The 27,785-nt window shown below is 45.5% G+C and overlaps 2 protein-coding genes across 2 annotated transcripts in view; one reads left to right on the top strand and one right to left on the bottom strand.

The window, feature by feature from the left end:
* LOC309840336 (uncharacterized protein) overlaps positions 1-9,817 on the bottom strand; it is a gene marked incomplete at its 5' end in the record, with an annotated part of 147,982 nt that extends 138,165 nt beyond the window's left edge. The window contains 4 exons of the mRNA XM_082682397.1: positions 278-377; positions 6,813-6,874; positions 7,777-8,125; positions 9,762-9,817. Coding sequence (XP_082538523.1) covers positions 278-377; positions 6,813-6,874; positions 7,777-8,125; positions 9,762-9,817 — 567 coding nt within the window. The remainder of the gene's footprint in view (positions 1-277; positions 378-6,812; positions 6,875-7,776; positions 8,126-9,761) is intronic.
* Positions 9,818-13,031: 3,214 nt separating this feature from the next.
* DBX1 (developing brain homeobox 1) lies at positions 13,032-17,112 on the top strand (the record flags this gene model as incomplete). The annotated part of the gene is made up of 4 exons (XM_082682566.1): positions 13,032-13,398; positions 14,037-14,138; positions 16,076-16,278; positions 16,753-17,112. The coding sequence occupies 4 exons, from the start codon at positions 13,032-13,034 to the stop codon at positions 17,110-17,112; spliced, it is 1,032 nt and encodes a 343-aa protein (XP_082538692.1).
* Positions 17,113-27,785: the final 10,673 nt, after the last annotated feature.

The raw sequence follows: 27,785 nt of genomic DNA, 5'->3' as shown, positions 1-27,785 counted from the left end.
TAAATAAATAAATAAATCTTAAAATAAAAAAATTATGAAATAGGAGCTAGACACTAGTAAGAGTAGCTACTAGAACTCAGCCATGGGTCTAACTTGGGTAGGGCACATTACATGCACTATGCTTCAACATGTAGTAACAGTGTCTGTTCTGTATCTAAAGTCACACCCATTTACCTTTGCTAATAGGGATCTTTGATCAGAAACCCAGTACCTACATAATCTCTAGGAAAGTGACCCTTGGTCTACTTAATGACAAAAAGCAATTCCATTTCCTCACCGATGACTGGCTTAGATGTGAGCGACTGGCACTATTCTGGCCAATGACACAGGAGTGGACATCTTCCAGGCAAGTTTCTGGAGAAGACTTCTTTTCCCTGCTGATAAAAGGAGAGCGGAGACAATAAACGGACTCTCTTTCTGTGTTGTCGTTTGCATGTGATGCATAGAGCTGGGGCAGCCAAAAGAAACTGTGAGGGAGCCAGCCACAGAAGACAGGTCAACATATTAAGGATAGCAGAGCAGAGACAGAAAGAACCCTGATTTAAAAAAATTTTTTTTAAATTTAATTGTTTTTAAAATTAAAATTAAAATTTAAAAATCTTTTTTTGAAAGATTTTATTTATAAAAAAAAGATTTTATTTATTTACTTTGTGAGAGAGAGAGAAAGAGTGGGTGCAGGAGTGGGCGGAGGGGCAGAGAGAAAGGGAGAAGCTCCCCGCGGAGCAGGGAGCCTGATATGGGGCGAGATCCCCTGAGATCATAACCTGAGCTGAAAGCAGATGCTTAATGGACAGAGCCACCCAGGTGCCCCAAGAACCTTGATTTTTGATGATATCAATGGGACAATGAATTAATGAACCCTGGTCCTTCTGGAATTCTTGTTTTAGGAAATAATAACTTCTCTGTAGTTTCTTCTATTCTTGATGGATGTTTTGCTAATGCAGCTGGAAGTACCCCAGCTGACAGATATGTGCTAAGTCCTTTAGATATATGCTCTTCCAAAATGGAGCCACATCGACCTGTGGCTCATATACGTCTACCTCAGAGCAGGAAAAAACAGCTCCCCTAACTCTAGGGCCCTTGCCTACAAAGAATTCTCTTTAAAAAAAAATCTAACACCTACTTTTATGAATGAAGTAGGTGTTTGAAGTAAATACCACTTGTATTTCTTAATGTAATTGTGAAGATCAAATGACTTCAAGAAGCACTTGGAATAGTACCTGAAATTTGTTAAAAGCTAAATATATACTCATATCATTATTACTCATAGTAGTAGAGGTAGAACTTTCAGTTTTTACAAACTAAGGTAAATTTTAACAGTTGCTAAATGTCAGTTTGGCCTATGAGTGTAATGACTTCTTCATCCCCCTAATACTTCAAAGGAAAAGAAGAGGGCTCCTGACCTAGAATTTAAACCACAGATTCAATCTGATAAGCTGAAAAATCCCAAAACTTTCCTCAGAGGTTGGTTCTGAGTCAGTACAGAATAAGGGTTATGCACATAGGTCCTTGGGTCAGAATGAGTTCCAAGCCTTAGCTCTGGTATTTGCTGTGCATTAGGATTCAATCAGAGAAGTAGAACCAAGGAGCAATACACCATATATATCAGATACGTTTCCATATCAGGCTGGAAGCCACAAACACAAGCTGGAACCCCACAAGAACAGACTGGAACCCCTGTCAGTCCCTGCTATGTCTGACCTTGTGCATGTGGGTGTCCTGCACAAGCCAGTGCCCTCCTCCAGGGAGGAGGTCCTGGCTCCTGGCTCAGAAGTCAAACAACCTGGGGACGCTGGAGCCCCCATGTCCAGCTGCCACCTCACACAGAGGTGAGCCCGTTGACCCACTTACAAGATGGTTATTGCTCTCCTTCTGCACTCCAGATCTCTCAAGACTGTGGTGGCCCATTCCCACAGGAACTAGGTGGCAAAGGGAATTCTAAAAAAAGGAGGTTAACCTGCCAGGCTGATACAACGCAAAGCCAACATACTTAACGTTATTAAATTTCTCTAAGTTTCTGTGTCTTCTTCTGTAGATCAGGGAGGATAATAATATTAGGATCCACCTCATAAGGCTGGATAAGATTGAAGATTATTTTAAATAATGCATGGAAAATACTTAATACAGTACTAGGCATAGAATAAGTTCTCAAAAAAGCAAGCTGTGATTATCATGTGTTGTTGTCATTGTTGTTTCATTAAAAATCCTACCCTGATATTTAAAAGAAAATCAGGCATAGGATTAGGATATTTAGTTTCCTGAAAAGAAAAGGCACTGATACACACACACACACACACACACACACATGCATATATATATATATATATATATATATATATATATATATTATGTATGTATGTATATATACATACATAAATAAATAAATATTGGCCAGTTACTGTTCTGGAAAGCAACATTTTTCAGCCTCTTAGGGTAAGTATTATATCTATTTTACATGAGGCACTTGAAAAAACTAAGGAGAGAAAGATTAGGTAGCTGGACTCAAGCTAGTAAAGTGGTAACCGGTGCTCTCTCATTCTCTATGTAGAAATCCAAGAAAAAAGAAGTATAGGGTCATCAAAACCAAGCGATGAGAAAGCAGCATTTAAACTGCAATCTGAAGGATGATCAGGAGTTAGTAAAGCAAAGCAAACAAATCTAGCAAAGAGAAAAATACGTGTACACTAACAAGAAAGGGCCTGGCATCCTAGAGGAGGGAGGAGAATGGGGAGGCAAAGCTGTGGTAGAGGTGGGGAGAGCAGCTGGGAGGGAACCATCCCTACTTCCTGGAATGGGAAGATCCAGGATGGCACAAGCTGTGTCTGTCTGGTTCATGCCAGTATTCCCAGATCTGGAATCATTCCTGAGGGGACATGGGAGAACCTCAGGAAAGGTTTGTTAACTGAAGGAAGGACAGGGTGAAAAGATATGAGTTATATATTAAAGTCTCTAGTTGCTACAAAGCATGCAATAAAGTTGCTATAAAGTATCCTCCCTCTCTGGCTCCTTCCAGTAATACAGAGCTGGCGCTTATTTCCTTTCTCTTGGCAGCCCTTCAAATCCTTGAATATGGCAGTCATATCCCTGTTGTCTCCATTCCCCAGGCCAACAGCCTCAGCTTCTTGGCATCAGTTTCCCACATTGAGAAATTCCAGTCAATGCTGTCCAAAGAACTTCTGCAATATTCCAGTCAATGCTGTCCAAAGAACTTCTGCAATAATGGAAATGTTCTATACCGGTGCCATCCAATATGGCAGCCACGAGTCCCATGTGGCTATTGAGCATTTGAATTGTGGCTAATGTGACTGGGGTACTATAATTTAAATTTTATTTATATTTAAGCTTTTGTTTGAATTATTTCAATTTTATTTAACTAATTTCTATTTGAACAGTCCCATGTGGCGAGTGACTACTGAATTGGGCACTGCAGTTCTAGCTCTATACACTGACTCTTCTTCTGATAAGATGGACATCTCTGCATTTTCTCTGAGCTTCCCATTTTCTTTACCTTCCTTTTCACCAGAATTAACCAATTCTGATACCCTGTGCTGGGCTTCTATCTCATGTCAGCTGATTAAGTACCCAGGGCTTAAAGATGAGCTGGAACCCCTTTTTTGATAAATACCGGTTATCAGAGTAGCAACTTTTTGCTTCCTGGGTCACATAATTTCTCTTAGTGATGAGTTCATTAAAATACCTATTTATACACATAGTTTCTATCTAAGAACCCAAATGAGGGTTGGGTAAGGATCTGCCAGTGCCTTCATCAATTATATTATAAATATTACACATTTATTTCATCTAATGCAGTGAGACCAGCAGTTAGTGTTTATATGTTGCCTGTGCTATGAAATCGGCTCTCTGCTAAACATATTTGGTCAACTAAGCATAGTCACTGGGAATATCCACTGATGGCCAACAACACCAACTGAATCATCCAAATCAGCAAAGAGGACTGGTCCAGGGGATACAAATGAAGATTACACAGTCGTCTGACAAACTCTGGAGCTTTTCAATCTAACTATTGTCTAGAGAACCAAATAGTATAAAAAGAAGAACTATTAATGATAAAACTTTAGAATAGGTTAGAAGAGAGATCAGTGAATCAAATACACCAAACTTTAAAGCAGGAAAGGTCCTTCTAGGTGAGACAGGAGAGTGCTCCCAGAATTTGAAGGATATATCACTACGTACATAGTCTCTGAACACACACCAGATGCCAGGCACCAGGACACAGTGTCAAAGGATATGGTGCCCACCCTCAATGGGTCTACGGTGTACAGGGGAAACAGACATGTAAATTATTCCAATAGGTACAGTTGCCAGATTTAGCAAACAGAAGTACAGAATATTCTGTTAAATTAAAATTTCTGATAAACAGTTAATAGCTTTTTTAGTATAGGTATATCCCACACAATATTGGGGACATACTTACATGAAAAATAATATTTATTTGTTTGAAATTCAAATGTAACTGTGCATTCAGTATTCGATCTGGTGACTCTAAATGTAAATATAATGATTAAAGGGGGTATTAGGTACTACAAGAAAATATCCAAGAGGTGCAGACCTCAGAGGCCAAGTCAAAGAAGCATTACGGAGAAGGTAAGTCTTAAGCCAAATTTTTCCAAGGAGCAGAAGTCAGCCAGGCAAAGAGAGTATAGGAGCAGTTTGCACAAAGTCACCGGGGTTTGAGAAGGCAGGGCACACTTGGGGAAAAGCAAGGAGCTCAACAGGGATAGAATAAATGATAGGTTATAATCTCAGTAACTAAGAGAAAAGCCCAAGTCAGAATAACATCATAGGCTGAGGGATAAAGGGAGAAAAGAGAGCTCCTAAACACAGCAAGAAGCAGTCTGGAAAAAAAAAAAGAAAACCCTGAGACCAAGAAGGAGAGAGAAGTGCAGAGACACATGCTGCAGGCAGGCCAAGGAAGAAAAGATCATTGACTAGGCCCACAGGGATGACATCAGTGACACTGACCAAAGCCATTCCAGTAGAATGTGATGGCGCCAGGTTGAGAAAGCTCATGGAGGTGGCAAGAATAAGAGAACCCAAGGGCAGACATTGCATTCAAAAATTTGATTGTGAAAAAAGTATCATGCTTAGACCTGGAGAGACAAGGAAGTGGCCTGGGCTCTGAACTTTAAAGAGGGCCCCAGTTTGTCACCCCTTCAGCTCCACTTACGTCCTGTGGCTGAGGGGACATGTTCACATAGAGCCTGCACATTCCTTTAGGCCCTGAAATTCTTTACTCAAATGGAACCAAAATTGTGATCAGAGACTACGCCAGCTTCTTCCTAAGTCTCTCTTTCCAAGAGTCAGCCATGCCCCTAGCATGCTCATCCTTAAGCTGAGGCACAGCTCAGGGCCTACTGTTAGGCATGCAAGGATGTGGAGGGATCTTGGACATGTGCTTGAGGTATCCACACTCTTGGATGCATGACCATTTGTAATGCAGGATGGAGTCAGCATGGGAAGTGGAGTGGGGTATGTCACAGGCTTCCTCCTTTGATCTTATCTCACAAAAGTTAGAGGAAATATGTCAGAAGAAGTTGTTAGTGATGAACATAAAGCCAAGAGATGATGATTTTGAAAATGAGCACTATTTGATATTTTGTTTTGTTCTTTTAAAGTAAACTCTATGCCCCGCATGGGGCTTGAACTCACAAGCCTCAGATCCAGAGTCACATGCTCTACCAATTAAGCCAGCCAGGTGACCAAAATGAGCATTATTTCAAAGAATCTGTAGTAAAGGGGATACTGAAGCTATAGGTAGGGAGAATAATGAAAAAGTGAGGAATTCAGTGGCAAATATTTCCAAGAAAAAAAACAATTACAGAAGTGTGGATATGGGACTAAAGGAGAAATGTTAATGCACCCAAAGACTAGCAACAGTGAGAAGCCATTATGTCCCATCTCTGGGCCTGAAAGAACAATAGGTTGGCAAGAAAATATTTCCAGAGCTGTGGCTGTAGTCACTCCCAGAAATTCAACACAGCAAGAAGAAAGCAGTAACAATAAATGCCTGACCTTTCTCTCCTCCTGCCCTTGACTTGGTGTCATTTCCTCCCATGGACTGAAACCAATTAGAAGAAACCAGCCAGCAAGGTATCCTGGAGCCAAGGCATTGCCTAGAGGCCAGCCTCTTAGGGCCAAAGCATGGGGAGAAGGGCTGGAAGTAGATTTGGAAGAGCAGAAAGATTATAAGTAACTAATACTGTCCCCAGGGAGGCAGGAGAGGCCTGAACTCGGTGGCAACGTGCACAGAAAAGAGAGTAGGTTGGCAAGAAGGAAATGGAAGGCATTTCTGTCGAATAATAATCTCTTTTTCTCTCCACAGTTAGAGAAGGAGTCGTCAGTGAATGAGGGTAAGCAGGCAAGGGAATGTTTGGATTTAATTCTCATAGATGGCAGTTGGCTTAAGGCCCTTGTGCAAAACAGACAATACCCTAAGATAAGACTATTTTCCCCAGCCCTTCTCAGTGGAAGAGGATGTCACATTCTCCTAAGCCTCCCTCTCCTTCTCCTGCACTAGCAGAGTCACAGAGCAGATAAAAGTCTTGGGGGAGTTTTCCTTTTTTCCTGAAATAACCTCCAGCACTACCTCAGCCTGGAGCCCACATATCTCCAGCAACTTAGAGGCCCACCCACCTCAGAACACTTTGCTCTCAAATACTGATTCCTGATTCAAACTTGCCTCCTTAGCCAATAGGATTCTCCTCTGACCAAATCAAGCCCCCCTACCTGTTACAAGAAATATATTTTTTAAAACTAATTTTCACCACATTAAAAAGAACTAGTAGTCTTACCTCGAATCCTCCCGTGGGTATCTGGATTTGCAAACTACCTCTTCGTCCCAAAAGATCAATCTCTAAATTTCAAACAGAGAAAATGAGCTGAAGAGTTGGGGATGTTTAGAAACAAGGATATTTTCCTTTCTACCGCCTCCAACCAAATGTCCCTAAATCTACAAATAACTCCTCTTCCTTCTGTGCTTTAAAGCAAACCATCTGGTTTGTTTGTTTGTTTTTAACAAAAGGGAAAGAAAAAGGAGAAGGTGAAGAAAGGTTCTGTCTCCGAAATTCTAAGAAGGGTGTCTCAGTGCATAGGCAAACATCTTTATTCCCTTGCAGGCTCTGAAATGTTGGACAAGATGGGATTTAACATCAAGACAACAAGCCCCAGAGGTAGCTTGAGGACTGATCTAAGACTTCTCACACACTCACTCCAAGTAAACTAGACCAGGCTTCTCGGGAGTCCCGTTTCTGAAGTGTGTGTGGTGGTGAGCAGTGGGCGCGTTCATGGCTCCAGGATCTGTCACCCAGCCCACTAGACCGCCAATTCCCCTGCACCCCAGGGGCCAGCTCCACGCCGACACAAAACCAGCCTCGCTCTGAGGCATCTGCTCCCCATCCTGGAGTCCTTGGGGACTAGAAGAAGGAGGAATCGATTTCATATTCTCTTCTCCCTCCCGCCGTCCACAAAAGCAGCTCTTTCAGGCCCCCGAGAAAGGTCCTGTACCCTTTCCCACCCAGCGCCCGTCAGCGAACTTCACCTTCATCCAAGCCGCTTTACCCAGAAAGACCCTGGGACGGGAAATCAATAGCTCCAGCTTGAGGCGAGGGTAAGGGCCTGGGGGTGGGGGAGATGGGGGCGGACTGGTGGGGAGGCGGCGGGGCGGTGAGGAAAGGGTTCGCTGTGGGGCCGCAACGGGTAATTACAGCAGCTGAAAGGCGCCGCCCAGCACCAGGGGAGCGTGTCAGGGAGAATCACCTGTTTTACACCTGGCGACGGGCCACTGATAGTGGCGAGACCAGCACCGAAGAGGGGCGCTCTCAGGGGCGGGAGGAGGGTGCGGGTCAGTCCACCCCGCAGGCCTCGCGGGCCGGGCAGCCGTAGGGCTTTCCGCTCCGCACCCAATGCATCACGAGACCCCGGGGGCGCAGAAAGCGCGCAGGCGCAGTTCTCCGAGGTCAGCCGCCCCGCGCGGAAGCCTGAGGCGCTCTGGGAGCTCCTTCCCTCCGCTCGCGGCGCGCCCTGGGGACCTAGAATGCCGTCTTTCCAGTGGCCCGAGGGGCCGGACGCTGGGAGCTGCTGGGGCCCGCGGTGGGGCGACAAAGAGCTGAGCGTTTTAAAAACTTTAGGTCAGACCTGAAAGGGCCTACCGAGAGCTCGCTAGGGCAGTCCCTCATTTTACACACAGGCACGGCGAGACCCAGGAGACGAGGACTATCCTTAAACACACCCAGTAAAGTGAAGTGGATCCGAATGTGAGTTAAAAGGATATTTAACCTGCAGCCTGAGGAGAGCTGGCCAAGCAAGGAAAAGGAAGGCCATTTATTTTTAAGGCGAGAGAGAGAGACAAACATTATTAGCTTTGAAAAGAAACAATACAAAATTGATGTCCCAGACAAAGGGGGGAGGGCGGTGGTGATGGAGAGGAAAAGTACTCAAGGCCCGGCTCTTCTAAATTTAATTTTGATTATTTTGAATGGGCTGAGATCGCCTCTCCCGACGCCTCACCGTGTTAATACCGCTGGGCCACAGCGTCCGAGCCCGAGTTAAAGTAAACTCTCGCCAGCCGGGCACTGCGCTCCGAGCTGCTCTACAGAGATCCTCTTTCTTCGGGTTAAAAAAAGAAGAAGAAGAAAAAGAAAACACAAAAAACCCACAAAAAAACACAACACACAGTTAACCACCTGTCAGGGCTGAGGATACAATGAGGCTCCTCGAAAAAGAGCTTTTCATGCATGCGTAATATATTTGTTCAGCTATTCACTTAATGAAGCTGATAAATGTGATGCAAGACAATAGTCAAGTTAATCTATTTAGTAAAATGTTTTGAGACTTTCAGGCTACGTTAAGGAGAGGAGCGTTCGGCGACATTTTCATTTAAATGCGCTCATCTCCCCTCTTAGGCTGCACAAGGGGGTTCAGGCAATCTATGTGAATATAATTTCTTATAAATGTGTCTTTAATGGGTTTAATTCACCCTTGCCAGCTGTTTTGGGGGCTATTTTGTAAGAGCAAAACAAACGTTTCAGGCTTGGAAAGCTAGTTAAAATTAGTTTCGGTCAGCGAGGCCAAGCTATATTTCCTGCAAACCATCTGCTTGATTGGCACAATAGAAGGATTTTCAAGGAAAAAAAAGGGGGGGGGGGGTGAGTGTGAAAGGAATGAGGGGTGGGGGGAGACGCTAGAAAGAGCTGGGGAGGCCGGTAGTTCCTTGTGGCCTATTCTGAAGGTGAACCCCTTTAGAGGTGTCTTAATAGAGCGGGTTGCCTAGAGGGCTGGGGCGACTAGAAGCCTCTTTGAGCCCAAACCTTGTCGCCCTCCTCCTTTGCCTAGCCGGTCAGCTCCCTCTTCTCCCGAGAAGCAAAGAAGCCAGGCGTTGCGCACTCCTTTGCGTCGCCCCCGCCCCGCATCCTGCCAAACTTTCAAGACGAACTCCAAGTGTTGGCAGCTCCTACCCAGAGCGCCGAGGCCTGGGGGTTCAAATCCTTGCAAAGTGCTACCTTGGGGTCCCAACCTTCCCGAACTTATCTCTCGTTAACTTTTCGGAAGGCAGGGAGTCTTAAGCCCACTCTCTACATCGCAGGCACCTCACCTACCTCCGCGCGGCCTGCGCTTACCAGGGTGCACTGGCTGCGGAGTGCCCCACGACCCGGAGAGCGAGGCGCGTGGGGCTGGGCCCCGCCCGCTCTCCACTGGCGGGGAGGAAAGAAATTCCCAGAGAAGGTTCCAAGAGTCTACCCTACGGTTCCAGGAAGGCTTCTGCGGCTTTAGCCTCATAGGGCCCAGGAGTCCCGGCCATCTCAGCCGCGGGCTCCCCGCGCGAGCAGTAGCGTTGTGGGGCAAGCAAGCATCTTAACGCCAGCCAGGGCCTCGGAGTCTCACTTTTCCACTCGCGTTTTTTTTTCCATTGAAAGAGAAATAGACAACCCAGCTCTGGGAGAGAGGACGTGAGTGACTTCTTTGAAATACACTTGAAGATAACGACATTACCATGAATGGCAGGACGCACAAAACCCCAAGGGCTCAGGTCAAACGGCATTAGTCACAGGTCTTAGCAGCCGCCGCAGCGCCGCGCAGCCCCTTAGGCTATCGCGGGGTTTGAAAAGACGCGTTCAAGGAGATCACTTAAAGTAAGATCCTTTCGTCCGATTTCTTGCTTCCTTAGGATTTATTCTGCCTTTTCACGGAGGGCCAGCCCTCGCCCCCGCCCTCACTTTTCCTCTTTGCGTCTTAGGAATGCTTCAGGGGGCTCTGCAGACAGATCACTGGAAGCAGAGTCCACGTGGATCGCAGCAAGGGGTTGCTTCCAAAATGTCAGGGCCCCTTTTAAAAAGCAGATAAGTTAGCAGCAGTTAGTCTATAGTAAGGTAGAACGACCGGGATGCGTGTGTGTGTGTGTGTGTGTGTGTGTATTGGGGGAGGTGCGGGCGCCCGCGCGCGCGCGCGCGCGCGCATGTGGGAGTGGTAGTACGGGCGCTTGGAGCGTGTAGGTGGGCAGGATAATAACTAAAAACTACACCCAGAGAAATGCTCTAGGAGGAGAGGAAGCCTAGGGAAGAGGATGGCACTAAGAGGGCTCCAGACTGGCTTTGACTTCTTAGCGCGCCTCCCCTCCCCACAAAAAACCTTGCAAACGGAAGCGCTATTCCGACCCCCCAGAAGACTGGGCAAGCGCTTCATTGATGGGTAATCCAACACCTGTAGTCATCCCTTTCTTCTCCTTCGGGAACTGACTACAGTTCCAGGAGGGGAGGAAAGGAAAGAGGGAGAGAGGGAGGGAGGGAGGGAGGTGAGAGGCGGAGGAGAATTGGATCTGAGAAGAGTTGGAGAGAGAGAATGCAAAACCAGAGCCGGTCTCCCAGCTTCCAGAAAGCAGCTGGGGACAAGGGTAGTGGGGAATTGATAGCGACGGAAAACTTTGTCTTGTGGCAAACTTAAAGTGCAGGTGCTCAAGCAGTTTAGACTTTCCACCCCTATTTTATTGTAAAACTTCAAAAACAAACTTCCAAGGTTTGTCATGTCCCCCCACCTTTCCCGGGAACTCCAATGAACTGGAACAATACATTTCGCATATTTAAAGAGCCACTTATTTAAAAGTTGTTCCTTTCCTTAGAGGTTTTCAGCCGCCTGCTGCCCAGTACGCCTCCATAAGCGTCATAGGCTCAGAAACTCCATACTTGCGTCATCTTCGAGCATTATAATTCGGCTCCAGAGCCTGGCCCTAAATAACTTTTTAATTTGAATCAAGGGAGAGCTTTAGCGGGCTCTGTTTCTGGTTTAATGTGATATAAATCACAGATGCACTTTTATTGAATGGTTAAAGCAGCGACATGGAGATCATCAACACAAAACGCCCTGAACAAAACCATCGAGAGAAATAAAGCTGGTTAATAAGATTTTTGAGAAAGCTTTGTGTTAAAAAGCAAAAAGGAAAACCAGCTGAAGGTGACAGTTAGTTCATGGTTAATAGGATCAGGGCAGCCTGGCGGGGCTGCACACTTCTCTTTGGGGAGGTTCAGCCACACCAAAGAAATGAATGGGACATTTAACACATCTGTTATCTCGCCGAACAGAGAAACTGGGGAATGGAGGTTCAGCGCCACCCTAGACCCAACCCAGAGTAAAGGGAAGGACTGTCTCCAAGAAGATTCTCGTTTGGGGCCCCAGATTAAGCATAGACTCTCCTGACTGTGGGCCAGCATTCTTGGGAATGGCATTCTTCCCACTGCTTTCACGTGCTTGTGCACTGCAGTTAATTAGGAGGTTGCAAAACTTTGGCCAAGTTAAGCAATAGGTAGAACCCTCAACTTTCACTGCTATGGTTTTAACAGTCCAGGCTGCAAGTTACAAATGAAACTGCAGAAAGCTCTTTGAGGTTGGAAAGGAGCCAGGGTAGCGTTTCAGCGTTCTAGTCACCTGGCTTGAGGCTGCTTCCAGAAGGAGTAAGTCCTACGTGCAAGTGGAATACTGCCGCCTAGCCTTGGTCGTTTGCTGCTTTCTGATCCTTTACGAGGCCAGCAAGCTGTGAAGTGCTCCTCGGTGACACTTCTACAGAAATGTCGCTGAAAATCGTTTTAAGTTGCTGGGAATTTGCAGAAGGAGACACGTTTTATCATTCAGGTATCTTCCAGCTCTCTCAAACTCCATTAGTTTCCCGACACAAAGGAAGCAAAGACCTCCCCCTCCATCCTTATGGACTCACATCCAATAACCCCAAAGCATTCATTCCAATCTCCCTGTGTTGTTAGAATGGCACCCCACAAACACTGATTTTACCCGCCCCTCACATCTGCTTTATGCCTCAGCTGGAGTAGCGTGTAGGGTTAGAGACTGAAGAAGCTAGTATATTTTCATGTTCACTGACTTGAAATTTTCCATTGCCCACCCCACAAGGGGAAGGGTTATTTTACTGATTGCCTGGAGATGAATTTCTATGAATATTTATTGATTTATTTTCCAGGCTCAGCAGGGGAGCTGCAAATAAATTTAGTGCGTTCTTTAAATAATTCCTTTTCTATGAGGCAAGATGTCATCTGAAACTTCTAAATAGGCATTTAATTAGCCCGGGTGTTGCTTCGGAACAAAAACTCCCGGCGAGAGCTTTGGGGGCGCACTGTATTGCAAAGAGGCGGTCGATATGCAGAATTGATGCGCGCCAGCCTTTGTTGCCGGCCCATTGTGCGGGCCATGCTTATGAAGACTAATCCAATCATAAATTGCACCCCTGCGCCAATCAGAGCGCCCAGAGCCTCCGGCGAATGAAGCTCGGGTGGAGAACTTTGTTGAACTTCATTGTCAGAGCTGTCACTTTTCAAAGCGCTTTAACGGGCGGGCCACTATAAAACCATCACCTCGACGGGGACCACGGAGGACTCGCAGACGCCCAAGTGGGATCATTACTTGGAGACGTTTGCCCAAGAGAGAGGGCACTGCGGGGGCGGGAGGGGCGGGAAGAGAGACTTTTACCCTCCGGCCACTGGAAGAAGACTTTTTCTGCCCGCCCCGCGCCTAACATGATGTTCCCAGGCCTCCTCGCACCCCCCGCGGGGTACCCCAGCCTCCTGCGCCCCACGCCCACCTTAACGCTGCCCCAGTCCCTGCAGTCGGCATTTTCTGGCCACTCCAGCTTCCTGGTGGAGGATCTGATTCGCATCAGCCGGCCTCCGGCTTACCTGCCCCGCAGTTTACCCACCGCCAGCATGTCGCCCCCTAGGCAGGGGGTCCCCACGACTCTCACAGACACCGGGACCTCAGACCTGGGCTCCCCGAGTCCGGGCAGTCGACCAGACGGTTCACCTCAGACGGCCGCCTCACCTGCCAATGAGCCCACGTTTCTGAAGTTTGGGGTGAACGCCATCCTCTCCTCAGCGCCCAGAACAGGTAAGTGAGCGCAAAACGCACTGGTCAAGGTGCGAGTACTTCTGGCCTCGTTTTCCTGTATGCAGCAATTACCCACTCACACATCAACGCACATACTTACGCAAGATCCCCGAAGCCTCACGTCGCGCACTGTGAGACTTAAGTCCAGCCAATTCCTGGGAAGAAAAGCTCCAGGTTCGCCCCACCCTCATAATGAACTTGAGCACCTGCAGTCGGAGAGAGCGTGCGCCCCTAGGCGTCTGTGTTTCTGCCCTCGAACTTCTGGAAGCAAGTTTTTAAAATCCCAGACAATATATTTACTAGTTTAGCTAGTATTCTGGACCTGCGATTCTTTTCTTCCTCTTCCCAATACTACATATCTCTCTAGTGCCCAGGATGAGACTGGGGACGGACCGATTCTGAGGTGGCAGATCGCGTGGGGACGGGGGGGGGGGGGTGCGGAGAGGGCGGAAGGATACTCACAGATGGCACCATGTTAGGGGATGATTTCTTTTATTCTGTCAAAACACCGAGGAAAATGCCTTTGAAGCCGGCCGAAGGATTAATGATATCATGTATTTAATGTTCTGTACAATAATCAAGTACTTAATGAAATTCCCTGTCTCCCTCCTTTTCATTCTTCCTTTATTCTCTGCCAGAAACATCCCCCGCCTTGCTCCAGAGCGTTCCTCCCAAGACTTTCGCCTTTCCCTACTTCGAAGGCTCCTTCCAGCCTTTCATCAGATCTTCTTATTTCCCAGGTAGGTCTCATCCCCCTTCCCTGCCGTCCCCCATCGCTCCCTGCTCCGAAGCCATATTTCTCTGTCCACCCCTCGGGGTTATGCTCTGGTTCAGAGGTTGCGAGGCGTACAACATTCACGAATCCGTCGCGCCAATTTGATGCCCTATTTAGCACAAGCAGTGACTGCTTGACACTTTGCACCAATTCCCTGCTCTACAAATTAGCAGGAATTGTCATGGTCCCAATTTGAGGCGGTTCCCTTCCCGGCGAGGAGCTGTTGGCATCCCTTCACGCCGCCGTTTTCCCACAGAGTCAGTGCACTTGGCCACGATTCCCCACAAAGGTTTCAGCACCATGACCAATTGGTCAGCTCCTCGGGCAACCACACACAGATCGGCCCTCGCCCCTCCACGCCGCCGAGAGACACCTACCAGCCGGGGCTAATTTCTCTTTAAGACTCATTCAGGGCTTGGGGCTTTTCACAAGACCACATGGGGTGCCCTCTTGTGTGGGATGCCTGGGGTCGCCCAGGGGGAGGGGGACTAGATCCTCCCACAACCCCAACCTTCTATTTCCAACTTGATTTCCCAACCTCTTCTCAGACCCTTCCCCCACCGCCTTATCTTTTTAAAGACTTTGAGCTTGTAACATAAGAAGTCTGAGGGAAGCCTGCAATTGGGTCCCAGTCTAAAGGAGAAACACCTTAACACAGTTTATGGGAGGTTTTCATCCTGCAAACCTAGTAGTGACTCAAACTATAGCTCAAAACTCTGAAACCAGTGGAGACTCAGTGGAGACAGAGGAGAGCCTATAAAGAGAAGAGAGACTGGGCATGGACGGTGGGGGATGGGTAAAACCACGACAACACTCCCAAATATCAGCGAAAGAAACATGCAATTGATTTTTAAAAGGGGGAGAGAGAATTCACCAACAGCCCCCCCACCACTATTCACGCTGCTGCTGATAATGGAATTTGCTCCCTTTCTCCCTCATCTCAATGCTCTAACAAAAACAACCCGGGCTTTATAAATAGCTTTTCATGTCCATTTAATGAAAATGATTCCGGGAAGAGAAGCCTCTGCCATCAGTATTCTCCCAATGGTCTTGGCCTGCAGTTGTGTTTAGTTTGAAAGTGTAAATCTCTTTTGTCCCAGTAATATATGGCTTTCGCTGCTTGTCCTCAGTCTTTTTCTGTTAGTTCATTACTACACAATTACCATTCACGCTTCATTAGAGTCTCTGTTTCTTTTTGGTTTTTTTTTTTTCCCTCCCTTAAAGCAAAACTCTCCCCCTTTTTATCATGCCAATACCCATTGGGGAGCGGTCAATGTGCTAATTAGCTGCCACTTTTCATGTATTCGGGCCGAATTCTTTACGTTTGTGGGGGAGGGGAGGAAAGATTAATATGAAAAAGATGAATGCTGATTGGATTTTTCAAAAAAAAAAAAAAATCCAAAGCGGATTTTCTTCTGTCAAATCGGTAAAGTACCTCCTTTTCATCTAAAGAATACAAAAGCCACCAAGGTGAAAAAAAGCTTAAGGGGGAAACCCAGTGGCATCCTCTGTATATTTTATCTTTATTTTTGTAATTTATGTTTTCCTGTTGTTAGTTTAGCTGATACACGTAGGTTTGCCCCCTTGAGACTGTTCCCCTGAGACCGTTGAATGTAAAAATGAAACAGGCTATTGTAGGGGCTGTTTTCTGTGTTTCCGTGGTTTTACCTAATCCGGGTTTGCTTGGTTGAAAGGGAAAGTTATTTGGGCGGAAAGCGCCTTTCACTCTCGCAGGTTTGTAGGTTCCTGCCCTATTCTCCAAGAGGAGAAAAGGGGGAGCTTTAAAGAGATGAAGGGATCAGAGAGAAGAACCGAGGGAGGCCCCTAGGGAGGGGCAGACGCTACTGCCCCGGCGGGACGCCGCCCACTCACTCGCAACCCCTCACTCCCACCCCTCCGCAGCGTCCTCAAGCGTTGTGCCCATCCCGGGGACCTTCTCCTGGCCGCTTGCGGCCCGCGGCAAGCCTCGCCGGGGCATGCTGCGCCGAGCCGTGTTCTCCGACGTGCAGCGCAAGGCGCTGGAGAAGATGTTCCAGAAGCAGAAGTACATCAGCAAGCCCGACCGCAAGAAGCTGGCGGCCAAGTTGGGCTTGAAAGACTCACAAGTGAGAGCGGTCTCCTCCCAGCCCCCAGCCCACACGCTTCACCCCTCCCCCAGGCATGGTACAACTGGGAGGGTTCTCTGAGACCAGTTCGGTCCCATTGTTCGGATGGGGAAAGTAAGGTGCACCCGCCAGCTTCCTTGAGGCTCGTCGGGACAGCCCGCTTCTCTCCCGGTCTCTTCACTCCACGCCCGGCTCAGCACCCCCCACCCCTCGCGGACATCAGGGTCAGAGGTCAGAGGATGGGGTTAGAGCAGCGAGGAGCTGAAGAGGGAGTGAGGGTAGGGTGAGTGCCTTGAGCCTTCTGAACCCACGTCAGGGCGTGGGCACCAGGCAAGGAGAGGAAAGACAGAGCCTCCTACATTCCCAGGCCGTCCTGCCGGCGCCCACCCCCCACCCCTGGGCCTTGGTGTGAAGGGCCTGCGCTAACCTCTGCTTGTCCCTCTCCCCGACCCCCCCCCATCCCCCGCGCCCCAGGTGAAAATCTGGTTCCAGAACCGACGCATGAAGTGGCGGAACTCCAAGGAGCGCGAGCTCCTGTCTAGCGGGGGCTGCCGAGAGCAGACCCTTCCCACCAAACTCAATCCGCACCCAGACCTCAGTGACGTTGGCCAGAAGGGCCCGGGGGACGACGAAGAGGAAGACGAGGGCCGGGGCAGCCCCCGCCACCGCCTAGTCTATCACGCATCTCCCGACCCTCGGCACCTGCGGGACCCGCGGCTGGAAGGGCCGCTGCCCGCCTCGCCCGCGCACTCGAGCAGCCCCGGCAAGCCTTCGGACTTCTCCGATTCCGAGGAGGATGAGGAGGGTGAAGAGGAAGAGATCACCGTGTCTTAGAAGCCCTTCCCGAGGCCTGGGTACTGTTTAGAAGTGCTTTGAAATTGAAGAGGCGGGATTCCGTCTGCGTGTCGGCTTAGTTCCGGTTGCCCAGACGCTGTGGCTCCCCTTTGCAGAACCATCACCTCGTCAGGGGCTCCCCAGCCCCTTCCATTGCCCAAAATGGCACCCCCCCCCACTACCTCCCAACAGCTCTTTCCACTAAGTGAAACTTGGGTCTTGGTCCCAGCCTTAACTTTTCCACCAGAGCTCCTATCTTGCTTATTGCAAGCTATTTTAAACACAGTGGGGGTGTTCACACCAATAGCCTGGGTTTAGCAGTGAGCTAGGCTCTGCAGGTCTTTAGCAAAACTCTTAATGGCAAAGGAAAAGAAGTTAGGAGTCACAACATCCCAGGCATATGACTCCAAGACCTCTGACTTCCTAGATGCCTCCACCTCCCTATCTTAGGTTGGAGGGTCACCTACCCAGCCAAATCTGTACACACACGCTCACAGACTCCTTCCGGTCTAAGGCACAGCATAAATAACGAGTCTTTTCTGTCATATCCCCAATGCTCTCTGGGCAAAGAAGTGAGTTGTTGAGGGAAAAGTCCATCTCTATTTCTGTATGCATGTTTTAAAGCTTTTTCTTTAAAATTTCCGTATCCACAGTATATGCACCAAGCACTCTACCTTGTGCCCTTTTATTATTTCTGGGGAGATTTCACTGACCTGAAAGGCTCTTGAGCACTGGGCATGATGTGAGCAGAGAGAGAACCCTCAAGCCTCTTTGATTTTGATTTTTTTTTTTTTTACTGAACTTTGCTGTCTTTGCACAGCTTTTATGAACTGTACACTATTTTGTACACATGTGCTGTATGGATATTTTATACCAATGTTATTGTGAATGACTATAAAGGACTGATTAGACTTTCTTTTTTTTTGCAATGGCCTTTAAACTTTAAAAATGTAGCTGTTTAATTGCATAACTTATAAAGAAATACTTATTTTGTATTTTTACCTTGTACAGATTTTTATATATGTATATATGTACCAAATGAACAAATGCCAAATAAAAAGTAGAATGGACACAGTGGTCAAGTGATCTCATTAATTTATAGAGTGTCTTAGCTGAAAGGGTTGGAGCTTCTAGTCCCCATGCTTCTGGAATTTATAGAAGGTAAGCTGATATCCAAGAGGGGATGGCACATATCTAAGGCACCCCCCAGCTGCTTAGTGGCCAAGCTAGAACTAGAACCCATCTCTAACTCTCGGGCCAGTGCCTTTTCTCCTTGCCTGTACCATAAATAACCATAATTGCTATGGTGACAAGTAAAGTAGTTCCAGTAACATGGTACCAACAACTTGAGTCTGCGGTAATCCTTCTCCTCTTTTCTATGGACTGAAATGATGCACTAAAAGAACTCAGTGAAAGGCAGTTCAATCTTATACTGCTTTCCCTTTCCCTCCTTGAAGGTTTTATAATTCCTGGTCCCCAGGGAAGCTCAAAGTTGCTCCTGACTTTTGTGTATGAACTGATTTTCTTAGGAATGTCATCTGTAGCCATGACTTGGGAGCCCACACACAGACTCTGGATTGCCCAAGTGAAAATAAATTTCTTTAAAGACAAGCTTTCAACAGAAACAATGAATTTAACCAGCAACTTAGGGATAAAGAATGTCAGGTAGAAATGCTGGCCAGGGTTTCTGTATGCTTTAAGAGTTTGGTCTCTTAGCCACAGAGACCTGCATTTCTTTATTATCCGAACCCATGCCCCAACAGTGAGGGTGGGAAGAAGTTGCTCAGCTTAAATTTCAGTAGTTTGTATCATATTTAAAGTTTGACTTTTGCTATTCTCAGTGTGATTCTCTTTCTAAAAAAACAAAAGGCCTCTCTCCAGATAAGATTCTGATATCCTCCCCTGTTGGGCCTGTCTGTGACACAGGTGATCACTATTTTCGTTATTGTTTAGACATGATCCTGGGAACTCGGAAAAAAAAAAAATCTTCATTGTCATAATTGTCTTCATCTGCGAAACCCTCCACATTTCCTCCTCAACACATATGAAAGTACCTAGCACAACATTCTGTACATGGTAGGCGTACAAAATTTAGACAAGAAACTCTTTGCTCTGAGTGATTCAGGCGGTTTTTTCCTTCCCCCACTGCTGCTGCTTGGACATCCAGTGATGAGATCCTGAGCAGAAGCAGCTTGCTTTTCCCTCCCTGCTGGCCCAAGCCCACATTTCTTACTTACAGTCAAGGACTATTTTCAGGCATGGGGATGGATTCGTGTCTACCCTTGGAGTCAAAGTCCTTCCGAGGCATGTTCATGTTCATTGCAGCATTGTTCACAATAGCCGAGAGGTCGTCCCATTCACATCATTCACGTTCTTCACAATAGCTTCTGCAATCCAAATGTCCATCGATGGATGAATGAATACAGAAAATGTGGCATCTACACACAATAGATTATTATTCAGCTTTACGGAAAGAAATCTTGTCACATGCTCAACATGAATGAGCCTTGAGGACATTATGCTACATGAAATAAGCTAACAAGAAAAAGACAAGTACTATATGATGCCACTTATATTAGGTATCTAACACAAGCAAATTAATAGAAACAGAAAGTAGAATTGTGGTTGCCAAGGCCTGTGATAAGGGGGAATAGAGTTGTGCCATGCGCATAGAGTTTCAGTCTCACAACATGAAAAAGTCCTAGAGAATATGGCTAACATTGCTGAATGGCAAGTGACTAAGATATAAGATTTTATGTGTGTTTTTAAAATCTCAGTTAAAATTATTTTTAATGTAAATAAATTGGAAAAATAACCTAGGGGCGCTTGGGTGGCTCAGTGGGTTGGGCCGCTGCCTTCAGCTCGGGTCATGATCTCAGGGTCCTGGGATCGAGTCCCACATCGGGTTCTGTGCTCAGCAGGGAGCCTGCTTCCTCCTCCTCTCTCTCTGCCTGCCTCTCTGCCTATTTGTGATCTCTCTCTGTCGAATAAATAAATAAAATCTTAAAAAAAAAATAACCTAGAACAGTTAAAATCCAGCAATGGTCAAAATTACAGCCAAATGAAAAAAAGTTGTGGTAAGCAATATTATAATACAATGTAGACTTCAAAGCAGGAAGCATTCTATGACAAAGTTTTTCTAAATTAAGAAAAGTTAATGGGACACTTGGCTGGTGCAGTCAGTACAGCATGCAACTCTTGATCTCTGGGTTGTGAGTTCGAGCCCCACATTGGGGGTAGAGTTTGTGTGAGTGAAAAAAAGAGAGACACCTTTTTGTTTTCCAAGTGGCATCAGGGAGAGTGCAGGAGAGAATAAAAAGAAGGTTCCTACTGTGCCAGAAACCCTTTAAAAACTGCAAAAGAATTTCATGGAGTTGAAGATCAAGCATTTGAAAAGGAAGTTGGCCCTAAAGATGCTTTGAAAGGCAAGGAGGGAGATTATCTATGAAAAAGCAAAGCACTGGGACACCTGGGTGGCTCAGTCGGGTTAGCATCTGCCTTCTGCTGGGGTCATGGTCCCCAGGTCCTGGGATCAACCCCACCTCAGACTCCCTGCTCAGTGGGGAGTCTGCCTCTCCCTCTTCCTGTGCTCTTCCCCGTGCTCATGCTCTCTCAGGCTCTCTCTCTGTCGAATAAACAAATAAAATCTTAAAAAAAAGAAAAGAAAAGAAAAAGCTAAGCATTACCACAAGGAATCTAGGCAAACACTCAGAACTGAGATTTGAATGGGTCGGATGGCACAAAAAGATGGCGACTGCCGCATACCTGCACAACCCAAACTGGCATTTATCATCGGGTCCAAGCCAAGAGGTTTAAAAGGTGTTGAAGCTTCTTCCCCTTTGCCAGATCATCAATGGCCCTTTGTTAGGCTCACCAAGGCTTCAGTTAACATGCTAAGGATTGTGAGCCATATAGAGCAGGAGGGGATGCAGCCCTGAAGTCAGAGCATGAATTGATCCCCATGCATGGTTACAGCAAAATCAACAAGAAGAGAATGGTCCTGACAGAGAACACATTGATTGCTCCGTCTCTTGGTAAACACGGCATCATCTGCACAGAGGATGGGATTCATGAGATCTATACTGTTGGGAAAAGTGTCAAAGAGGCAAACAGCCTCTTATGGCCCTTCGGGTGCTTCTCCACAAGGGGGAATGAAGAAAAACATCACCCATCTTGAGGAAGGAGGAGATGCTGGCAACGGGGAAGACCAGATGAATAGACTTATTAGAAGGGTGAGCTAAGGTACCCACCGTGATTATTTTTGTAGTTGGGTCATTTAGTAAACAACTATTTTCAAATTGGGGCAAAAAAGAAAAGAAAAAAGATAGAGGGAAAACAGAGAAAGAGGGAGATAGAAAAAAAAGAAAAAGAGAGAGAGAAGTTAAGAAAACCCAGAAAAGAGTATACTCTGTAGATTTTTGTTTTTTTTAACCTGTACACTACTGCCCGGTAATCACAGAGCTTTACATCTTGAGAACGATGTGTGTCACATTTTGGCTCATTTTCATGTCTCTTTTAGCTAAGAGTGTCACAGATGTGATGACCATGTTCTTTTTGCCCAGTTTCCTTAGTGGTGTGCGTAGTCGCTAACGCATACTGGGTGTCTGATATGTGTTGAGTGAATAAATAAATTAAGAGGAGAGACAGAGACACTCCAGAATCTAGACCATAAGCCTGGAAGTTAATGACCTTTCAATGAGTTGAAGGATAACTTAGGTCAAAAATGAAGAAAAAGAGACTAAGTAAACTGACCAAATATGTTTTTCCAAGTCAAACCAATTACCTTAGCCCAAAAGACCAAAATAGTTGTTATCTATCAGCTGAAGAATAAGAAATGCTAAAATGTGTGGCAGGCAGACATTCTGCTGGGTGCATTCTGCTAGGTGGGGATCTCAACAAAACGTAGATCGTAACCCAGGGATCTGTTGTGTAGCGTTGCTAACCACCTGTTGGTTCATGGAACACACTTTAAGTAGCAAAGACTCCGGTGAGTTTTATCCTCACAGTAACCCATCTAAGGTAGATACTGTTATCTCCACATACAGATGCCGGCACTGAGGCTGGGAGTCTGGGTGATTTCCCATGGTTTCCTGAGCTGGAATTCAAATTCAGGTTCATCTTACTCTACTGCACCATCCTCCTCCCTTCACTAAACTGGTTAAAAACTCACTTAACCAAATCCTAATCAATAAGAACTCTCCAACAGAGCTTTATGCTTTTTAATCTTCTGGAGTTCTTTAAAACCATTATAATGCTCCTAAGTCTTCCACTCCACCACCAGCCCTCCTCTCTGTGGCCTAAACCAGTGATCCTCCAACTGGGTGTTAAAACCACTCTGCAAGGGCACCTGGGTACCTCAGTCATTACGTGTCTGCCTTCGGCTCAGGTCATGATCCCAGGGTACTGCACAAACCTCTTTACCTGGTCTTCCCCATTGCCAGCCCCACATTGAGCTCCCTACTCCGTAGGAAGCCTGCTTTTCCCTCTCCCACTACCCCCGCTTATGTTGCTTCTTTCACTGTATCTCTCTCTGTCAAATAAATAAATAAAATCTTTTAAAATAAATAAAACCCTTTTACACTCTGAAATATCTAAAAGATTTTTAGTAACTATGGGTTTTATCTGCCAATATTTTCTATATAAGAGATTGAGACTGAGAAAAATATTTATTCATCACTTTGTCTTAGAACAATTTCAGCAAATAGTAATGTAAATGCCATGTTTGGGAAAATTAAGCATATATTACAAAACAGAAAAAAAACCAGTACCATTGTTTTACATCTTTGCAAATCTCTTTAATGGTTGGTTGAAGAGAAGACAGCTGGATTCTCTTATCTATTTCTTTAGTCTGTTGTGCTATGAAGAAAATTTGTCTTCATATAGATATGCAGCTGGAAAGGGAGGAGTATTTGTATAGATTTCTTAGATAATTGTGGCTATTCTTTGATACAACAACGAAACTTGACAAGTGGTAGTTTTTTTTTTTTTTAAAGGTTAGTTGCAATTTGAAATCTAAAATTCCATCAAAGAACTTTCCAGCTCTGACACATTAAAATCTATTGGTCTGTCTTGCATTTTGAACAGATATTTTTACCCATGTATGATTTCATAACATCACACATTGGCCATTTGGAAAATAATGGTTCTCTGAGTCATGCAGATATTCTATATGTTGTCCCTTTCATGAATTATCAAATAATATATTTTTTCACATTACCAACCATCTCATCATAAAAGCCTTTTAGTATTGAGAAGCTGTCAAGTTCATGGTAGTAGATATAAGTTTTTTTAAAAGCTCAAATTTTATTATTGAGACAACAGTGTTTTTGTTTTGTTTTTGTTTCAAATGAAAGCCTCACTTCATCTTTGGGAAAATATCTAGGAGATGCTGTTGTTTCTCAGTCATTCATTCAAGTACAAACGGGGTTCTCTGAATGATGTGGCTAGCTCAAACAATTGCACAAGTGCTAGTCCTTGAAAAAAGCACACAGGCATGCTTTAGGTATAGTTCGCATTTCATCCTGTATAATATTGAATGATCATATATTTTATACCTAAGTATAGGTTGGAATTTAATGACAATAATTTTTCCTGCCCCATCACTTATTCTTTTTTTTAAAAGATTTTATTTATTTGAGAGAAAGAGAAAGTAAGAATGAGAGCACACAAGCAAGGGGGAGGGTCAAAGGAAGAAGCAGGCTCCCCGCTGACCAAGGAGCCTGATGCGGGACTTAATCCCAGGACCTGGGACATGAGCCAAAGGCAGAGGCTCAACAAACTGAGCCACACAGGTGCCCTTATCTTAGGATATTCTCAGAAGCACAGAATCTGTAAGAACATACTCCCTTAGCCATCAGAAGGAGACATCATGGCACATGTAACCTCTGGAAAGTCCCAGCACCCAGTTATGGGAGGGTTTTGGAGACTCCCAAGGTTCCCCAGATCACACTTTGAGAACCGCTTACTTAAACATATAAAGAGCTTCGGGAGAGTAGAGATGGCAGAAAACTATATCAGGCCAAGTTCCTACTGCCCCATGTAAAAGCTTATCTATGACCATACCTAGGCTTTCCACACATCCTCCTTTGTCAGCTCTCTTTCCTGAAGGAACCTCTTCTCCATCTGTATTCAGCCCCTCTTTCTCACTGGCACCTTCTGTATGTGCATTTAAAGATTTATTTATTTATTTGGGAGAGAGAGAGAGGAAGGTTGTGAGTGAGAGGAGGGGCAGGGGTGAGGGAGAGAGAAACCCAAGCAGACTCCCTGCTGGGCAGGGAGCCCACATGGGGGTGGGGGGTACAAATCTCAGAACACTGAGATTGTGACCTGAGCCAAAACCAAGAGTCAGATTTTTTTTTTAAAGATTTTATTTATTTATTTGACAGAGAGAGATCACAAGTAGGCAGAGAGGCAGGCAGAGAGAGAGAGGAGGAAGCAGGCTCCCTGCTGAGCAGAGAGCCCGATTCGGGACTCGATCCCAGGGCCCTGAGATCATGACCTGAGCCGAAGGCAGCGGCTTAACCCACTGAGCCACCCAGGCGCCCCAAGAGTCAGATGTTTAAATGACTGCACCACCCAGGTTCCCCTTTATGAGAATGTAGGCATGATCACGTCTATCCCTTCCCCCAAACATACCCTAAAATATCTCTTTCCCTGTTTTCCTCTCACTTCTGCCGGATGTCTCTCAGCTTCTGGAGCTAACTGAGCCTCATTCTGGGATTCTTTACCCTCTGCATTTCCCTTACCTTTTTTTTTTTTCTTGGTCAAGATTTTATTTATTTATTTGGTAGAGAGAGAGAGTATAAAAAGGGGGAGCAGCGGGCAGAAGGAGAAGCAGGCTCCCCACTGAGCAGGAGCTGGATGCGGGGCTTGATCCCAGGACCCTGGGATCATGACCTGAGTTGAAGGCAGATGCCTAACCCACTGAGCCACCCAGGCATCCCTCCCTTGACTGTCAATGTTCCTCCAAGATTCTATCCTTAGCCCTGTCCTCCTTCTTATACAAGCTTCTTCCTCTCTGGTTCCAGCTAGCTTCTGTATGATGACAAGTCCCAATCTCAAAGATCTCTCTCCTCAGCTCCAGACCTAGACAGTCAACAGGGTTTGGAGATTTGGCCTTCCCAAAAACTTGTTAAATTCCATTAGGCCAGGACTAAGTGCTGTGTCTTCTAGTTCCAACACTCCACTCAAACAAAGTGAAGTAAAACAAAATAGTCTTGCCCCTAACTCCTTGAATGCCTTGATTTCTCTTGCTCAAAAAAAGTGCTCAAAACCCAAGTGCTGTTCCTGATACTTCCTTCTCTTGTCCACTCCATACACGGAATCAGCCTGTCCCTTATTAAATCCTTAATCGACTTTCTATTCGTCTTTTTATTCTTAATGCTACTATCTAAAAGAAAAGCTATTTTATTATTATTTTTATTTTTATGTGCTAGATGAAGGTTGGCATTTTGGATATATCATCTTCAATCTACACTATGACTTTTTCTTTTTTTTTTTTTTTTAGTATTTAAAAAAATTTTTTTTAAACATATAAGGTATTATTAGTCCCAGGGGTACATGTCTGTGAATCACCAGGTTTACAGACTTCACAGCACTCACCATAACACATACCCTCCCCAATGTCTATAACCCCACCACTCTCTCCCTACCCCCCTCCCTCCGGCAACCCTCAGTTTGTTTTGTGAGATTAAGAGTCTCTTATGGTTTGTCTCCCTCCTGATCCCATTTTGTTTCATTTATTCTTTTCCTATCCCCCAAGCTCCCCACATTGCATCTCCACTTCCTCATTCAGGGAGATCATATGATAGTTATCTTTCTTTAATTGACTCATTTTGCTCAGCATAATACCCTCTAGTTCCATCCATGATGTTGCAAATGGCAAGATTTGGGGGTTTTTTCATGGCTGCATAGTATCCTATTGTAGATATATACCACATCTCCTTTATCCATTCATCTGTCGATGGACATCTAGGTTCTTTCCATAGTTCAGCTATTGTGGTCATTGCTACTATAAACATTCAGGTGCATGTGCCCCTCTGGATCACTACATTTGTGTCTTTAGGGTAAACACCCAGTATACACTATGACTTCTTAATCCCATTTTACAGATAAGGAAATAGGCTCACAGATCTTCCCGATTATCCCCTTTTCCCAGCACTGAGAGCATCAGGGAAAGCTTCGTGGAGAAATCTGACCAGAGCTTTGAGGGAAGGTGTGTTTTTTAATGGGATAGGAAGAGAAAACCATATACCATACTGGTTCAAGAAAGAGTTACAAGAAAGAGCAGAAGGAGGAATGTTTCTGGAATGTGTTTGTGAACATTGATGTTATAAGGAGATATTTCTACTTAGAGGCAATGAGTTAAATCAAGCAGCCACTAGCAAAACATTTTCAAAATGCCTCTCTTTCCTTTCTTAATATAAAAGACTAACAACAATGGCTACTAAGTCCCAGTGTGCTGGGTAGACCGCTAACGCCCTCATCTATTTTGCATGTGACCTTTGCTACAACCCAGCTTTGGAGTCGCAATACCTGCATGTGACAGAATGGGAAACTGAGGCCGAGTCACTTCCCCCCATCTATCCAGATGCAGAAATGCAAGCACATTCTCTTTTCACTAAAGGCAGAGGCACCATAGACCCCAAATCTCCACCCCGTCCCCCACCCAACTAACTACCAACTCCAGCCTCTACCAGGGGCCCTTTTGGTAAATATTTACTCCCTTTCCTTTAAAAAGTGTCTTTAGCTAGAGCCTCACCGTGCAAATTTGGACAGTATTAACTAACCGTGGACATGGTTTTCACGTCAAAGACCGACCCACGTCAGTGAGTTTTACATTCTTCAAAAAGAAAAATGTGTCCCTGATTTTAAGTTGATGGCTTAACTTTAAAAGGAAAAAGAAAAAAGAAAGAAAGACTTTTTGGTGCTGGTGCAGAGACAAGCCCAATTAAATGCAGCTTGGAATCCCAGATGGGCTCCTGTACCAGGAAAAGGACATTAGGTAAAAACCAAGGCAATCGGAATAAAGCACTGACTTTAGTTAATAATAATATATCAATATTGGTTTATGAATTGGGACAAAAGTACCATGGAAAGGCAAGGTGTCAACATTAGGGAGAGGAGTACCCAGGCTAGGGGACTCTCTGTACTATTTGTGTAGCTTTTTCTGTAAATCTAAAATAATCCTCAAATCTTACTCTAATTAAAAAAAAAAATCCAAATCTGTTTGCATAGATGTGTTGGTAAGGAGAAAACATGACCACATTCTGTATAGTTTAAACGGCAAAAATACTGTCTGAACACGGTGCTTATGAAAAGGGAAAGTGGAGTTTCAATTCATTGTTCAGTATCCAGAGCAACAAAAGTGTGCACTCCACCCCTGCCCGAACTCCGTGGGGCTGATGATTCTATTATTTAACCCACTCGTCCTTACTCCCCCCTCAACACCTCCCACCCCCAGGATAATGCCTCCTGGAATTCTTTTTGGCACAAACATCTTGTTTCAGTACCGTGTTTAGACTAGGATGGAAAGAGGATTATTTACACTACACAGGCAACCCAACGTGAAAGGATGGGCCACCCCTACACTTTACTCAACTTTTCTGTAAATACCACACCCCAGCAGTCACTCACCGACTAAGCAAAGCAGTTCAAGGGGTGAGACAGCTGAG

The sequence above is a fragment of the Mustela nivalis genome, assembly GCF_964662115.1.
Source record: "Mustela nivalis genome assembly, chromosome: 9".
In the NCBI taxonomy this organism is placed as follows: Eukaryota; Metazoa; Chordata; class Mammalia; order Carnivora; family Mustelidae; genus Mustela; species Mustela nivalis.
This window is presented reverse-complemented; position numbering and strand designations above follow the sequence as displayed.